The sequence below is a fragment of the Macaca fascicularis genome, chromosome 11 (genome assembly GCF_037993035.2).
Source record: "Macaca fascicularis isolate 582-1 chromosome 11, T2T-MFA8v1.1".
Classification (NCBI taxonomy): Eukaryota; Metazoa; Chordata; class Mammalia; order Primates; family Cercopithecidae; genus Macaca; species Macaca fascicularis.
The window spans coordinates 7,521,509-7,537,668 of record NC_088385.1 but is presented as its reverse complement, the minus strand read 5'-3'; the positions used below and the strand labels follow the sequence as shown (position 1 = coordinate 7,537,668).

Below are 16,160 nucleotides of genomic sequence, written 5' to 3'. Positions count from 1 at the left end.
CACTAGGCCCATGTCCATCCCATAGACCAAGAAGGAGGTGGAAAAGTGCAAGACAGGGGTAAGCTGGCTGGAGAACCAAGCAATGGAGAAAGGGCAAGGGAGGAGGCTGGAGGGGAAGCGAGGGCCCAGGCAGGCACGGGGTGGGGCTGGGAGAGGGGCCCAGGGCAGGAGGGCGGGAGAAAGCCTGGGAGGGAAAGCGCGACCAGGGAGGGAGGAGGGACAGGGAAGGAGGCCGGCGGCGCTGACACAGCCTCGATGTGTGGAACGGGCTGGGGTTTGGCCCACAGGTCAGGCGTCTGGCAGTATTATGGGATGGAGAGGCCTTAGGAGACAGGGAGAGTATTATGGGCTGGAACAGCCTTAGGAGACTGGGGAATATTATGGGCTGGTGAGGCCCGGCTCCAACTGGAGGCGGGAGGAAGGGGTGCGGGGCGGGAAGGGGGGGGTGGTGGTGGAAGGGAGTATTATGGGCTGGAGGCCTCCTGCGACCAGAGGCAAGAGTATTATGGGCTGGCAAGGCCTTCGGTGGCCAGAGGGGGGAGCAGCGGGGGATGGCACCGGCTGCATGTGACTGAGGGGGGGCCAAGTTGGGGGGGTAGTGAGTGGGGGTGGGGGAGCTTATTATGGGATAGCTCTTTGTACCTACTGCGGGGACTGCCTCTCCAGAAGATATTATGGGATGTCGTGTGTGGGAGGGGGAGTGGGGCTGGGGGGATTATTATGGGATGGTGGTGCAGAATGGGGAGGGCCTGAGGAGCTCTTCTCCAGCCCCCCCCCACCTCCTCAACCCTTACTCGCCTACCATCCTTTCTAAGGTCACCCTCCTCTCTCAAACGCCCCAAGGGGAACACCTGAAACCCATCTCCCTACACACACAGAGTTTGGGCACCTCAACCCATCCCAGGCATCTCCCCTAACTAGCAGACACCTCCGGGGTGCTGAGGGGAAAAGTAGCCCCTGGCGAATGGGGAGAAAGCCCTAAAGCAGCGTGGTGGTGGTCAGTGGATCACACCTCCCACCTGCACAACGGCCTCCTCTGCACCCTAGCCCCTTATACCACCCTCCTTCCCCTTCTCCCTGCATCCCACAAAGTGGGGGCCCTGGATCCTTCTCCCCTCCCCCCTCCCCTCCATTTCCTCTCCAGCTCCCTCCACAGCCGTAACCAGTAAAACAGGCGGCCAGCTATTATGGGATGGCTGCTCCCAGCAGCTCTGCAGGGAGGGGGCGGTCACCGCGGAATGTCTCTTGTGGGTGGCTATTATGGGATGGCCGCCTCTCTTTTTTTGGGGGGGGGGTAAGGCTAGCGAGGAGGATTATTATGGGATGTGCCCTGCACAGCTGGGTGGGGCTGTCCAGGAGAGGTGAAGCTCTAGGGAGGGGTGGGGAGGGGGAGGGAAGGAAGAGGGAGGGAAGGAGCTGGGGAGGGCAGGGTGAGCCCTGGAGTCGGACCTGAGGCCTGGCAGGAGTAACTGGCTGGAGAGGTTTCTTTGGTGACAGCTGTTTGAAGGGGCCCCTGAGGCAGGCTCCAGCGAGCCAAATCTGAACCCTGGACACCTGGGTCCGTTGAACAGCTTGTGCGATACAGGGTTACCCTGTGAGTCCGTCGCCTGCAGTGCTGCGCTGCAAGTGAGAACTGAGAGGTTCTGGCCGGGTGGCATACCAAAGGGAGTAGTACTCCTAGATAGCAATAGTACCCATCTTCCTTCCATCTTTGTCCTCCTGGGTTTGAGCCCGGGGACCATAGCTCAGGTTGGGGGGTTGTGCATGGGGCGCTTTGCTACCTTGCAGTCACACCCAAAGAACAGAGAGGCTAGGTTGCCTCCTGAGATACAAACACCTGGCATGTCACCCCCAAGCCCCACGTGATCTGCATCCTGTCTAGCCTTTGGAGTGTACTGTCACTGTGGCTTTTCTTCCCTCTGTTGTCTCCCAAAATCCCCTCTTCTGACAGAGCAGGAGAACACTGTGGCCCCTTGGACCTCTTATAAACAGAGTTTTTCAGGTTCACGCAAAACAGAGGTGTAAGGAGAGGAGTTATAGAGCAAATCCGAAAAACTCTGTGAACGACCCACTCTGAGTGTTATTCTAGGTTCTTCTGTACCATGGGATGAAAACAGAACTCTAAGGTAACTGGCTAGAGAGGCTGCCCTCCTGGGTGCGTTAATTAGGAGATTATCCCACCCTTAGTCTCCCTGGGCCAATCATGCTAGTGGTTTATTTATAATTTATCTGGGAGGGTAGCATGGGGCTAGAGGAGGGAGGGGAAGCGTAGAAGCATAAGGACCACAAAGCAACACACCAGCACACACCTCCGAGCCCTTTCTGGAACTCAAGAAGAGAGGAAGGGATTTTAACTTTCTCCTTGTTGTGGTGTCAGGGAGAGGTGGGGAACAAGAGCAGCAAAGGAAGAAGTGGGTAGAACCTACAGGAATAGGGACACAGGGTGATAGTGGACAAAGGATATATGGATAAATAAAATGTGGATATTTTTAGTCACGGGCAGGAGGCTGTGACTACCCAGTTAAACACTCTCTTACTGGTTTATATGGACAGATGACTGTGGAAATGAGCGTATGGGTATGGGCAGATGGAGATACTGCAGAGGGGAATTTGAGGCCCAGAGACAGGCTGAATTCCCTGGAGAAATGAGGGTAGAAGAGGGCACAAGAGGCATCTGGCAGCCCTCTGTAGGAAGGAGAAACTTCCCTGAAAGGAGGTGTCCCCACATCATGATATCTGAAAAGAGCTGCATCCTCACTGCCCGTTGTGGAACACAAGTTTCATTCTTAGTACTCAGAATAAGTATGGGAGAGGGCTTGGGTAAGTAAATGGGGCCCAGTCTTGATGTCAAGAGCATTTAATGAGGGAAACTGGAAGACTTGCAGAACGGAGGAGAATGGCCCGCTTGCCACAATGAGTACAGTAAGAGGGTGGGCCAAGGAGCTGAAGGGAAGGTTGGAAAAAGAAAACACCTACTTCAAAGGTGACAGAGGGAGCTTTTGACAGGACCTGATGTCTTTGATGCCGAAAACTCCAGTCCTAAGATGAGAGTTAAATGTGGAATGCTAGTGGGTTTACAGAGTCAGCCAGGAGCTGGTGGAAGACCTGTCTGCGTGTCTGGTGTTCTGCTCAGGACCAGAGGGATTGTAATTCCCTGAGGCAAGCTCTTGCCTTCCCTGAACTTGTTTCTTTGTGCCAGTTCTCCAGTCCCTTGGATCCTAGAGAAGGGGAAAGCCATCTGGCCAGGCCTTCCTCTAGGGAAATGAGATGAGAAGGGTAATGCAGAGATGGCATGAGGTTCATCCCACTCACTACTGGTTAGGAAGGGCCCTTTCTACAAGGAAGTTCCTGTTTCTTTTCAACTCGTCCCACTTCCATAGGTCTTGAACCCATGCAAAAAAGGCAAATGAGCAGAGGGAGACATTATCCTTGGCCTGGGGGTCAGGGCAGCAAGGCAGTGGTGCTGGGACATTGGTTTTCACTCAGGCCTGAATCCCTGGGCTTCAGGAAGAGGGAAAAGTGACAGGCTGATGGGCTCAGGTTTTCTGAGGGCCAAAGGGTTTTCAGATTGGGCTCTTTCCTGAGGCAGGAAGATCACTGGAGTCCAGGAGTTCACAGTGAAACCCCGTCTCTACAATAAATTTAAAATTTAGCTGGGTGTGGTGGTGTGTGCCTGTGGTTCCAGCTACAGGTAGGAGGCTGAGGTGGGAGGATTACTTGAGTCCAGGAGGTTGAGGCTGCAGTGAGCTGTGATTGCGCCACTGAGACCCTGTCTCTCAAAACAAAACAAAACAAAATTGGGTTTTTTCAACTTCTAGGGTTGCGTCCATAGGGTGGCTGGAGGGTAGGCATAATAAGGGAAGGGGATGGTATATGCTGGAGGGCTACCTTGGGGCATAATTCAATGTAGGCCTCCTGGAATGTTGACTCTTTTTTTTTTTTTTCTGAGACAGTCTCGCCTGTTGCCCAGGCTGTAGTGCAATGGTGCAATCTCAGCTTCCTGCAACCTCCACCTCCTGGGTTCAAGCAATTCTCCTGCTTCAGCCCTTGAGTAGCTACGATTACAGGCGTGTGCCACCACATCAGGCTTTTGCATGTTTAGTAGAGATGGGGTTTCACCAATTTGGCCAGGTTGGTCTTGAACTTCTGACCTTGTGATCCACCTGCCTTGGCCTCCCAAAGTGCTGGAATTACAGGCATGAGCCACCGTGCCCTGCTGGAATATTGACTTCTATACAGGCGGGAAGATGGGGAACATTACACAACTAAAAGATTTTTTTTTTTGAGGTGGAGAATGGGGCCCCAACAAGATGAGGATGGAGGCCATTGGAGGTATTATGAGACTTCAGGATATAAAATGGGAAAGTGCCTGAAAAATATGGGACATCGAGGATAAGGAGGATTTGGTGTTCAAGAATGGGAGAAACAATGCTGGCATATTGTGGAGTCTCTTAAGGAAGGAAGGACATGAACATATTATAGGATTTCAGTATTAGGAACACTGGATGGATGAACTTGCTTTCCAATAAAAATCCCCTAGTAAGTAGGGAACAGATAGGAGATCATGTTGACTATGGTCTATATCCATAAATCCTTTAAGTATCATCTTCCAGCCTCTGGAAGGACCACGATAAATCTTACTGGGATATGTTCTCTCTTGGGACCAGGGGGATTTTATTTGCTGTAACAGGAAATTGGGAAATAGTGCTCAGCAGTTCTCCCTTGGCACCATTCTGTCTGTCGTGTATCATAGTTTGCTTGGTTGCTTATGCTTTTTGAAGCGAGGCCCCCTGGTCTTCCTTGTGTCTCCATGGTGCGCAGCTCCGCCTTGCTAGGTACTCTCTCAACATAGGTTGAATGAACATGAGCAGAGGTGAGTAGGGGGAGGGCAGGCCTCTACTCTCGGTGTGTATAGAGAAGGATCCTGAGTTCACATCATGATGCCATGTCCATTCGCTGGAGTGGCCTGCGGGTGTTGGTGAAAAGTCCCTGACCTGGGGGTGTGGTGAGGGAGAGGATTGCTAGAATGTTGAGAGATAGTCTTTGGATGGGAGTTGGTAATTATTATGGGATGTTGTAGGGTGAATTAGACTTCATGTAAATGTTTCATCTGTCAGCTTGGTATTTTGGTTGGTTGGTGTTCCTCAAAACTTAGGAGCTGGAGGTAAGCATCTGGAAAATACCTGGATTTTGGTGGGACTAGGTGGGGCCCTAGGTGGGCTTCTAGCCCCCAAGTGTCTGGAAATGATGGTATGAGGGAAGCTGGGGTCCCAGACATGAGGAGGCTTTTTGCCAGGATACTGCTTTGGCCCAGAAAGGGATTAAGGTGTGTGCAAGTGGGGGCGGGGACAGGGAAGCGTGGGTAGCCTGCCTGGCCCTCCCTGCTTTGGGTGTTAGAATAGACTGACAGCGCCTGGAGATGGGGGTGGGAAGAATATGAATATTATGGGATGCCTGGCTCAAAGGGTATAGGGGTGGTGGAGTGGAGATGAAGCATTATGGGATGTGACACTGGGTTGTGTTGGGAGTATTACGGTATGTTTGGTTGACCACGGGCTCCTTGCAATTATTATGGGATGTCAGGATGTGGGTAGGAGAGTAAAATTATTATGGGATAGCTTTCCAGTGTCAGAGGAAAAGAGATTAGATGTCCATCTGTGGGGCGACAGTAGGGCTGTTGATCATTACGGGTTATCTTTTTGATAGAGGAGGGGTACTTACTATATAGGCTGTGGAGCTAGAAGAGGGAAGGGTGGGGGTGACGTGAGCCTCTAGACCCTAGCCTGCAGGGACTGAGGGCAGCCCTAGGGGGTTAGTTATTACGGGATGTCAGTATAGAAAGTGGGAGACTGATTATTATGGGATGTGTGTGGGAGGAGGCCGAGTGTCCGTTGTTGTAGTATGGGGGGGGTGAGTTTCAGACTATTATGGGATGTCAAACTGGGGGTGGATGAAGGATGGTTATTATGGGATGTCTGTGGGGGATGGGGCTGAGTATTATGGGATATGAGGCATAAGTGCTGGGAGGGGTGCTTATTATGGGATGGCCATGGGGAGGGAGGGGTGAATTATTATGGGATGTTAGCATTAGGGCCAAGAGTGAAGAAGTTGGCAAAGGATGGCTATTATGGGATGTCTAAGAGGGTTAGTTGCAAAAGGTCTGCAATATTATGAGATGTCAGCAGCCCCTGGCATATGTGTATGAAATGTGGGGGGGCAGGGTGTGTGTGTGTGTTGTGTGTGTGTGTGTGTTTTTTGGGGGGGGGGGGTGTCCGTGTGTATTATGGGATGGCCAGGAGGTGGGCGGTTGCCCAGGTGACACGCGCGCGCGCGCTCGAAGGGGGCGTGGCCAGTGGTTGCCTGAGCGACGAGGGGGCGGGGGTTGCCCGGGAGACCTGGGGAGGAGGGTGGCGGTAGTGGAAGGGGGGGTTGGAGTTGGTTGAGGTTATTATGGGCTGTCCGTGGGGGGGCGGGGCCTGTGCGGTGGGATTTCCCGGCCGGTGTTTCAGGCCCTTTAAGAGGCGACGCCGGAGCCGGAGCCATTTTCCCCCCTTCGGCCGCGGCGAGGAGGAGCTGGAGCGGGAGTGACACTGAGCCGGACCCAGCGCGACCTGCGGCGGCTCCGGGGTGAGGATAGCGCGGGGTTCCCAAAGAGACGCCCCTCACGGCCCGACCAGCCCCGAGGGTCATCCCGTCAGCCGCCCCTTCCTTAGGCGTCTCCGGACCCGCGGACCGCCCCTTGCCCAGAGGAGCCGACCCTTCCTTTCCTGGCCTGCAGGGCGCCCGGCCTCCTCCCTAGCACCCGCCCTAACCCTGCCGGAGTCTTGCTCCCCGCGACCCCCGCCTTCGGCTTGGTCTCCCACAATGCCCGGCGCCCACCCCCTCGCCCTTTGATCACTTGCCCCCCCGGGACACGTGGCCCGGCCCCCTTCCCGGTGGGACGCTTTAGCCCCCCGCGTCCCTGCCTCCGGCCCCCCGCAGCGCCCGAGCCTCCACGCCCCCTCGTCTCCGCAGCTCTTGAGGAGAACCTGAGTTGTCCCAGAGGACAGCCTTTGGAGAGCTGCCCTGTCTGGGGACTGGCCCCTCCCCGGGCGCAGGGAGGCGCCCCCCCACCCCCAAGTGACCTTGTGTCCCAGAGCGTTTCGCCGCCTGCCGCCTCCCCTGGCCCCCCCGTGCCGCTGCCACTCGGACCCCCTCCCCCGTCACACCCCGCTCGGTCCAGCCCGGCGTCTCCCCTCCCCGCGCTTGCACCAGCCTGCCCTCGGAGGCGTCGCTCCCTCGCTCCGTGGGGGCGCCTGCCGGGGAGCCGGCTTCCGGGCTGCCCCCAAGGAGTGTGGAACTAAGTTCAGCCTGAGCGGTTCGGGTGCCCTGCTAGGGTGGCTGGGGTGGGGGGCGGAAAGAGCGGGTGGGTGTGGGGGAGGGGGACAGTGCGCGTCACTGACTGTTCTCTGTTTCTCCCCCCTCCCCCGCACAGTGACTCGGGCCAGTGTAGAGGGCCCCAGGCCGCCGGCAGGAGCAGCTGGGCCAATTCCCTGGCCGGGAGCGGAAGGGGATGGCGTCGGGCCTGGGCTCCCCGTCCCCCTGCTCGGCGGGCAGTGAGGAGGAGGATATGGATGCACTTTTGAACAACAGCCTGCCCCCACCCCACCCAGGTAACATCTTCCCCAAGGGCCCAGGGCGGGAAGGAGGCATCTGGGGCTCTCCCGAGTGACTGCTCTGGTGAGGCAGGACTGTGTTGCTCGGCTGTCTCTGTGCAGAGCCGGAGGTGGAGGGCATCCGAAGGGAGTGGTTCCCTTCTGCGGAGCTCTGGTGTGAGGGGGGTGGAAGCCATGTGCCTCTTGGGCACCGCGGACGGAGATGCCAGCTTGCTGCACTCTGTCTTGAGGAATGCTCTGCAGTTCCCAGTTGAGGGAGCTCTCTGGGCTGGCAGGCATTACCTTGTGTGTGGGTCCTCGGAGGAATGCAGGTAGCTGGGACCCCTGGAGGCTTGTGGTGGTGGCGGAGGGGGGCATTGAGGATTCTATTTGAAAGACCAGCCCGGCATCTGTGCTAGTAGGATCCTGTGGTTGCCGCTGTGGAAAAGAAAGAGGGAGTGCTGGTTACACTCTATCTGATTATTTTTAGCTTCTGATCAGTTACCGGTTTTCTGTGCTGTCTCAGCTGTGTGAAGTTTGAATCGCGCTCCTCAGCAGGATCTGGAGTGCTTTTAGCCAGGCAGATTGCTGGAATGTTTTGAGTGGGGAAGTGATGGGGGCTTGGGAAGGATGTAATAGCCTAGTGAAGAGGGGCAAAAGAAGGGAGGGCATCTCTCTTCTCTTGGTGAGTGGACATAATTTTGGCTTTTTTCCTACTGGCTTCTGCCTCTATGAGGTAGCCTGGCGTTTAGGCTAGCAGTGTGAAGCGTCTGTGTAGGTGTGCTAGGGGTTGCTCTATCTGTGTTTTGGGGTGGCTCCATGAACTGGCCAAACCCGTATGGTTATAACTACATTGCCTGATTGGGGGAGCCCTTGTCTATCCTCAAATGATGGTTGATGTCATGTTCCTAAGCAGATGTCTTTCTCTTCTGTGTCCTTTTTCAGAGTCCCTAGCTAAGTCATCTACTTGTTTCCTTGACCTTCGTGTTTTCTAGGTTCATTTTTTTTCCTATGTGTCATTTCTTCATTCTTTCTGCTTCTACTTTTCTTCTCATTTTGGAGCCTGCTGATCCTGGTTTTGTTTCTCATCCAGCATCATTCAGTTCTGCCTTCTCTCTTCTTAGCTTCAGCGGAAGTTGAGGTGGTCTGGGAGAGATGCTTTCACATTTGGTACTTTTTAAGTTGGAAGTCTTGACTTCAACCTGAGGCCATTTAGGAGAGGGGTTAGTGTTGTCATGGAGTCTTGGCTGTTGGGATGAGAAACTTGGTTTCATCCTTGTGTAGGGTAGGGGGGCAGATTTCCATGCCCTTGCCCAAGGTGAGGGCAGGGTGGTGGTGCTGGTAAGGGGACCCCGTCCTTCTGAGAGGCGCATGAGAAACAGTAGTGCTGCCTAGACATTGTGGGTTCCACATCTTGGCCTCCCATTGTCCCCTTGGGCTGGGGCTGCCTTTCATGTTGACTGGGAGCTGCGCAGGAGCTGTGAACTCTGTCCTGAGCTGTAGCATGACCCACTTTTTTCACTTGCCACACCCTATTCCTGTCCCTTTCCCAAATCTTCCTCTATATCTCAGTCAGTTTGTTGTTTGCCATTTCAGCATATTATTTGCTTGAGAAGTTTGGGGGTTCCATGTGCATGGAAGGATGTCCCCTTTGCCTCTATGGGTTATCTTTATCTCCACTTCCAGCTTTTATGGGGGTGGTGAGATATAGCTAGCTGATGGGGATTGGGGGTTGACTTGGGGATTGTTGGGGAAAAGCCCTGAAGAAAATGATTCTGGTGAAATTCGGGCTGGTGTTCCATTCCCAAGGGGGAATGGGAGGGGCTTTCTTGTGCCTGGTCTTATTCTGGGCTGAGAAGCAGGGAGGCTGATGGTGCTTTGTCCAGCCTAATGTCTCATTCCCTAGTGTCTGTCTAGCTCAAGAAGTGGGGAGCCAGAGACATTTTAGGGCTAATTTTGGGGGTTAAGAGCTAAGAGCATGTCAGGGATTGAAGGAGGGATATTACTTTCTTTTTTATTTTTGAGACGGGGTCTTACTCTGTCACCCAGGTTGGAGTGCAGTGGCACGATCTTGGCTCACTGCAACCTCCACCTCCCTGGCTCATGCGATTCTCCTGCTTCAGCCTCCTGAGTAGCTGGGATTACAGGCACCCACCACTATGCCCAACTAATTTTTGTGTTTTTAGTAGAAATGGGGTTTCACCATGTTGGCCAAGCTAGTTTCAAACTCCTGATCTCAAATGATCTGCCCGCCTCAGCCTCCCAAAGTGCTGGGATTACAGGCATGAGCCACTGCACCCGGCCAGGATGTTATCTTCTACCACTGTCTGGGTCCTGCTCCTTTTTTTTGTGCAGACATTCCCATATTTGTTGGATAGGACTCTGGGTGGGGGGGCGGTGAGGAAGCTGAGCTTCAGAGGCTTCTTGTGGGCCTCCATTCCTCAAACTAAATCTTTTGGGTATCAGAAATTTGGGGAGAAGGTTGTATGTCCTGACCACAGGTCCACTGAGCCTTTGTTAAATCTCAGCTCTGATGACTGAAAAAATAATTGTGATTGAGGGAGTAATCAAGTTCTTTACTTAGTATTACCTTCATGTTTGTCTCGCTCTCCTTGGGTTTCCTTGCTTAGGACATTAGGGTGGCCTCTTGTGAACCGTGTCATCCCAGAGTAGGTGGCATTTGGACTTGGGGCCAGATAATAATTTGGGGAGGCTTCTATGAGGGCAGTCTCCCCCCCGCCCCACCTCTGTCAACCCCGCCCCCCCTCTGTCAACCCCGCCCCCTCCCCTGCCACTTCCTGTCTGTCCTATGTTGGCAGCTGGGTGCCCTGGACTGGCTTCTGCGGTCAGGAGCCATTTTCCCTCTCCTCAGTGGGTGAGGCACTCCCTTCTTCTCTCCACTCCTTTCTCTACCCCCCCCCCAACTTGGGCGGGGGTGGCTTGGAAAGAGGGAGAGAGAGGAGGGAGGAGGGAGTCTGGTGTGAATGTCTGTTACAAAGGAAGCTGCCTCCTGGCCTTCTGTGTGCCCCTTCCCACCTATCCTTGCCCAGGAGCTTTCAGTGTTACCCCAGGCTTTGTGTGTGCTTCCAGCCAGGGGAGGAGGTGGAGCCAGATGGGAGGAGGATTGCTGGGGGGCGGGTGCAGGGGGAGATGGTGACAGCTGGGCTGATTTGGGCCCCTAGGGAGAAGAGGCTGCTGACCCAGGAGAAGCTGAGGAGGAACATTAGGGTTGGAGATGGGGAAAGGAAATTGTATTTTGGGAGTGGGCATGAGATTGGTCTGGCACCTGAACCTAGGACTTAGAGGTTCTGGTTAATTTGAGCAGTGATGATTTCAAAGTGGTTGGAGAAGGATGTGGTTTCCGAGACCCCTGAACTGATCCTGTTCTGGGAAGGTATATTGTATAGTTTTTGCTTTCTGAGTAGGATCTTTCATTCTCATTCCCTGGTTTATAGAATACTTGGTGGCCAGTTATAGGAGGCCTAAATCTAGTTCTCTTACATGGTGAACTTTAAGCAGCTCAGTTCAGCTGTACTGGTGAACATCTAGAGGATTGCTGGTAGAAATGGGAGAGAGGAGGCAGGGGTCTGGACAGCTGCCCGAGGTGGGCCTGGTCTGGCCTGGCAGGCCTATTTTGGGTATATACAGCTCTCTCTTTGTCTGTTTTTGTCCTGGGTATCAGCTTCCTTCTGTACAGAGTATAGCAGTTCTCTTCAGAGGAATCTGGGACAAGAGGTGGGGAATAAAGTCTAAAGCCTCTGGATTAGGGCCTAACCTTTTGCTATTGATCTTTTTCCCTGCCTACCACTCTTTGCCAAATACATGTAGAAAATGAAGAGGACCCAGAAGAGGATTTGTCAGAAACAGAGACTCCAAAGCTCAAGAAGAAGAAAAAGCCTAAGAAACCTCGGGACCCTAAAATCCCTAAGAGCAAGCGCCAAAAAAAGGAGGTGAGTGGGTGACTGAATGTTACGGGGAACCAGAAGAAGAAGGGAGGAGCTCTGAGAAGGGTTGAAGGGCTGAGGGCATTTGTTTCTTTCTTAGGAGTGGTGGGCCAGGTTCTGGGGATGAGCCTCAGGGCTGTCCTGAGGTCAGCATGTGTGTAGCATGTGTGTGTCTGTCTCCCTCTCCCCCCCTTTCCTTGCTCCAGCGTATGCTCTTATGCCGGCAGCTGGGGGACAGCTCTGGGGAGGGGCCAGAGTTTGTGGAGGAGGAGGAAGAGGTGGCTCTGCGCTCAGACAGTGAGGGCAGCGACTATACCCCTGGTAAGAAGAAGAAGAAGAAGCTTGGACCTAAGAAAGAGAAGAAGAGCAAATCCAAGCGGAAGGAGGAGGAGGAGGAGGATGACGATGATGATGATTCAAAGGTGCCTGGACCTGCATCCTCTTCTTTGTACAGTTAAACTTTTGTCCTTTTGTTTCTTAGACATCCTACTGCCCTTTAGAACACTTTCTTTTCTTTTCCTTTTAACTCTGTTACTCTGGTTTTTCAGTACAAATTTGTTTAGCAAGTGTGGGCACTAGGTGGCAGGTGCTTGACTTTGCTCTTTCTGCAGGAGCCTAAATCATCTGCTCAGCTCCTGGAAGACTGGGGCATGGAAGACATTGACCACGTGTTCTCAGAGGAGGATTATCGAACCCTCACCAACTACAAGGCCTTCAGCCAGTTTGTCAGGTAAAACAGGAGGGGCTTGCGGAAGGGGGAGGAGAGTCTTTCTATTATCTCTTCTTTCTTCTCTTTCTTTCTTTTATTTATTTATTTATTTTTTTTTTTTTGAGAGGGAGTCTCGCGCTGTCGCCCAGGCTTGAGTGCAGTGGCGTGATCTCGGCTCACTGCAAGCTCCGCCTCCCGGGTTTGCGCCGTTCTCCGGCTCCTGCCTCAGCCTCCCGAGTAGCTGAGACTACAGGCGCCCGCCACCTCGCCCGGCTAGTTTTTTGTATTTTTTAGTAGAGACGGGGTTTCACCGTGTTAGCCAGGATGGTCTCGATCTCCTGACCTCGTGATCCGCCCGTCTCGGCCTCCCAAAGTGCTGGGATTACAGGCTTGAGCCACCGCGCCCGGCCTCTTTTATTCTTAAACATTTTTCTCTGCTCTTCTCCATTTCTCCACCAGACCCCTCATTGCTGCAAAAAATCCCAAGATTGCTGTCTCCAAGATGATGATGGTTTTGGGTGCAAAATGGCGGGAGTTCAGTACCAACAATCCCTTCAAAGGCAGTTCTGGGGCATCAGTGGCAGCTGCGGCAGCAGCAGCGGTGGCTGTGGTGGAGAGCATGGTGACAGCCACTGAGGTTGCACCACCACCTCCCCCTGTGGAGGTGCCTATCCGCAAGGCCAAGACCAAGGAGGGCAAAGGTGAAATGGGGTTCAAATGGGAGTGGGGGTGTCTAGTGTGGGCTTAAGATGTCAAAGACAGAGCATGGGAATGGTGTTCTGTCAGCCCTAAGGTAGGAGATAGGAGGGAGGAGTGCGTCTTGAATTTTGGAGGGAAGTTTGGGCATCTGAATGTGGGGAAGATCTTTTCCCATCTTTGGTGATGTGGTATTTTATATAGAAGGGAGGAGCTCTGAGAAGGGTTGAAGGGCTGAGGGCATTTGTTTCTTTCTTAGGAGTGGTGGGCCAGGTTCTGGGGATGAGCCTCAGGGCTGTCCTGAGGTCAGCATGTGTGTAGCATGTGTGTGTCTGTCTCCCTCTCCCCCCCTTTCCTTGCTCCAGCGTATGCTCTTATGCCGGCAGCTGGGGGACAGCTCTGGGGAGGGGCCAGAGTTTGTGGAGGAGGAGGAAGAGGTGGCTCTGCGCTCAGACAGTGATGTATCCTGATGTATCCTGATTTTAGGTCCCAATGCTCGGAGGAAGCCCAAGGGCAGCCCTCGTGTACCTGATGCCAAGAAGCCTAAACCCAAGAAAGTAGCTCCCCTGAAAATCAAGCTGGGAGGTTTTGGTTCTAAGCGTAAGAGATCCTCGGTGAGAGCCCAGCCCATCACTTTAGGGAGGGTGCCATGTATACTAGAAAGGATATGACCTTGTATCAGGACCTGTCCTTCATAGTAGGCACATAAGAATGTGGGGAGTTACCCACAGAACAGGATGAGACTCGGCTCCCTGTATAACAGTGCTTGCTGGGATTCTGGTATCCTCAGTGAGAGAGCACTCCCTTGTCTGCCACTCTTTCCTTCCCCTTGGCTTGAATGTCTAACCTTATTCTTTTTCATCCTGTCAGAGTGAGGATGATGACTTAGATGTGGAATCTGACTTCGATGATGCCAGTATCAATAGCTATTCTGTTTCTGATGGTTCCACCAGCCGTAGTAGCCGCAGCCGCAAGAAACTCCGAACCACTAAAAAGAAAAAGAAAGGTGTGTTTCTTTTCTGTATATTTGTGATGGGATGAGGTGGGAGTGATTGGGGAAGAATCTCCCTAAGGAGATAGGGGTTGGGGGTGGGGGGAGGTAGTTTTTTTCTAATAACTGGGCTTTCCCTCTTCCTTGCCCAGGCGAGGAGGAGGTGACTGCTGTGGATGGTTATGAGACAGACCACCAGGACTATTGTGAGGTGTGCCAGCAAGGCGGTGAGATCATCCTGTGTGATACCTGTCCCCGAGCTTACCACATGGTTTGCCTGGATCCCGACATGGAGAAGGCTCCTGAGGGCAAGTGGAGCTGCCCACACTGCGTGAGTGTCTGGCCATTGTGGCCCCTTGGAACTCATGAGAAGAAGGGTGGGACAGTAAAGCTCTTTGGGGCCTGGATGGAAATCGAAATGCTGGTGCTGCGGGTTGTGAGCTTTGGGAAGCATTCAAAGGAATGATGGGTACTGGCTTCAGACTTCGGTGGGTGGGTGGGGGTAATAATCTGAATCTGTGGTCGTTTACTGCAGGAGAAGGAAGGCATCCAGTGGGAAGCTAAAGAGGACAATTCGGAGGGTGAGGAGATCCTGGAAGAGGTTGGGGGAGACCTCGAAGAGGAGGATGACCACCATATGGAATTCTGTCGGGTCTGCAAGGATGGTGGGGAGCTGCTCTGCTGCGATACCTGTCCTTCTTCCTACCATATCCACTGCCTGAATCCCCCACTTCCAGAGATCCCCAACGGTGAATGGCTCTGTCCCCGTTGTACGGTGAGTGACTGATCTCAGCCAGGGCAAAAGATGTGGAAAGTGTAGTCTTTTCTATGTAGGGAATTGTGAAGCTGGGGTGCGGGAGAGGAACTGTGCGCTTTTCAACCCTGAGAAAGGTGTTTTCCTTTATCCTATAGTGTTGGGATACTTTTGTCCTGGGAAAATGTAGGACTGACTTCAAACAGAGGAGTTGATGTTTTGCCAGCTCTCTGAAGAGGAGATGAAGCAATGTTCTTCTAGCTGAGAACATGTGTCTCTGTGTTGACACCCTGCCTCAGGGTCTTGGTAGCTTACAATGTTTTTAATTTTTTTGTTAAAAAACTTTTTTTTTGGAGACAGGGTCTCACTCTGTCATCCAGGCTAGAGTGCAGTGGTGCAGTCATAGCTCATTGCAACCTCCAACTCTTGAGCTCAAGTGATCCTCCTATCTCAGCCTCTTGCTGAGTAGCTAGGAGTACTGGTGCATGCCACCACATCCAGCTAATTAAAAAAAAAAAATCTGGCCGGGCGCGGTGGCTCAAGCCTGTAATCCCAGCACTTTGGGAGGCCGAGACGGGCGGATCACGAGGTCAGGAGATCGAGACCATCCTGGCTAATACGGTGAAACCCCGTCTCTACTAAAAAATACAAAAAACTAGCCGGGCGAGGTGGCGGGCGCCTGTAGTCCCAGCTACTCGGGAGGCTGAGGCAGGAGAATGGTCTAAACCCGGGAGGCAGAGCTTGCAGTGAGCTGAGATCCGGCCACTGCACCCCATCCTGGGCGACAGAGCAAGACTCTGTCTCAAAAAAAAAAAAAAAAAAAATCTTTGTAGAGACAGGGTCTCACTATGTTGCCTAGGCTGGTCTTGAACTCCTGCTCTGAAACTATTCTGCTCTCTTGTCCTCCCTAAGTGCTGGCATTACAGGTGTGTACCACCGTGCCAGCCAGTTTAGAATGTTTAATAGGGCCACTTACTGCTTTTAGATTGCTTAAGGGAGGAATTCTGTGCTTTAAGTCTGTTGATTTCCTGATTCTTTTGGCTGCTTGTTGAAGTCTTAACTACTGGCTTTGTTAAGCGGATAGGAGTGATAGTGGCACGGAAATCCTGGATGATGTCCAGAAATGGAGAGAGAATTGTATCACAGGTTAGGATTAGATAGGTATCTAATCCAGAAGTGGGAAATCCAAAATACTTCTGGTCCCAAGCATTTCACATGAGAGGTCCTCAACCTGTATTCTCTCCCTGGAGGAGTCCTGGGATTAGATTTTATTTGAAATGAGATCTTTTTGTTTTTTTGAGACGGAGTCTCTCTCTGTCCTGTCCCCTAGGCTGGAATGCAGTGGGGCAATCTTGGCTCACTACAACCTCTGCCTCCCAGGTTCAAGTGATTCTCCTGCCTCAGCCCTCCGAGTAGCTGGAACTACAGGCGC

The 16,160-nt window shown here is 53.1% G+C and overlaps 1 protein-coding gene across 26 annotated transcripts in view; it reads left to right on the top strand.

The window, feature by feature from the left end:
- Positions 1-6,516: 6,516 nt before the first annotated feature.
- Positions 6,517-16,160, top strand: part of CHD4 (chromodomain helicase DNA binding protein 4) — a 38,875-nt gene continuing 29,231 nt past the window's right edge. For 9 of the 26 annotated variants that reach the window (XM_074006145.1, XM_074006144.1, XM_074006143.1 and 6 more), the window contains exons 1-10: positions 6,517-6,627; positions 7,475-7,652; positions 11,463-11,584; positions 11,785-12,000; positions 12,190-12,308; positions 12,747-12,988; positions 13,470-13,597; positions 13,854-13,989; positions 14,127-14,305; positions 14,510-14,749. In XM_074006145.1, coding sequence (XP_073862246.1) covers positions 7,553-7,652; positions 11,463-11,584; positions 11,785-12,000; positions 12,190-12,308; positions 12,747-12,988; positions 13,470-13,597; positions 13,854-13,989; positions 14,127-14,305; positions 14,510-14,749 — 1,482 coding nt within the window. In that variant the 5' untranslated portion in view covers positions 6,517-6,627; positions 7,475-7,552. Of the gene's footprint in view, positions 6,628-7,241; positions 7,358-7,474; positions 7,653-11,462; positions 11,585-11,784; positions 12,001-12,189; positions 12,309-12,746; positions 12,989-13,469; positions 13,598-13,853; positions 13,990-14,126; positions 14,306-14,509; positions 14,750-16,160 lie in introns of those variants that run through there. The other 17 variants (XM_074006157.1, XM_074006154.1, XM_074006156.1 and 14 more) reach the window with 9 other exon arrangements.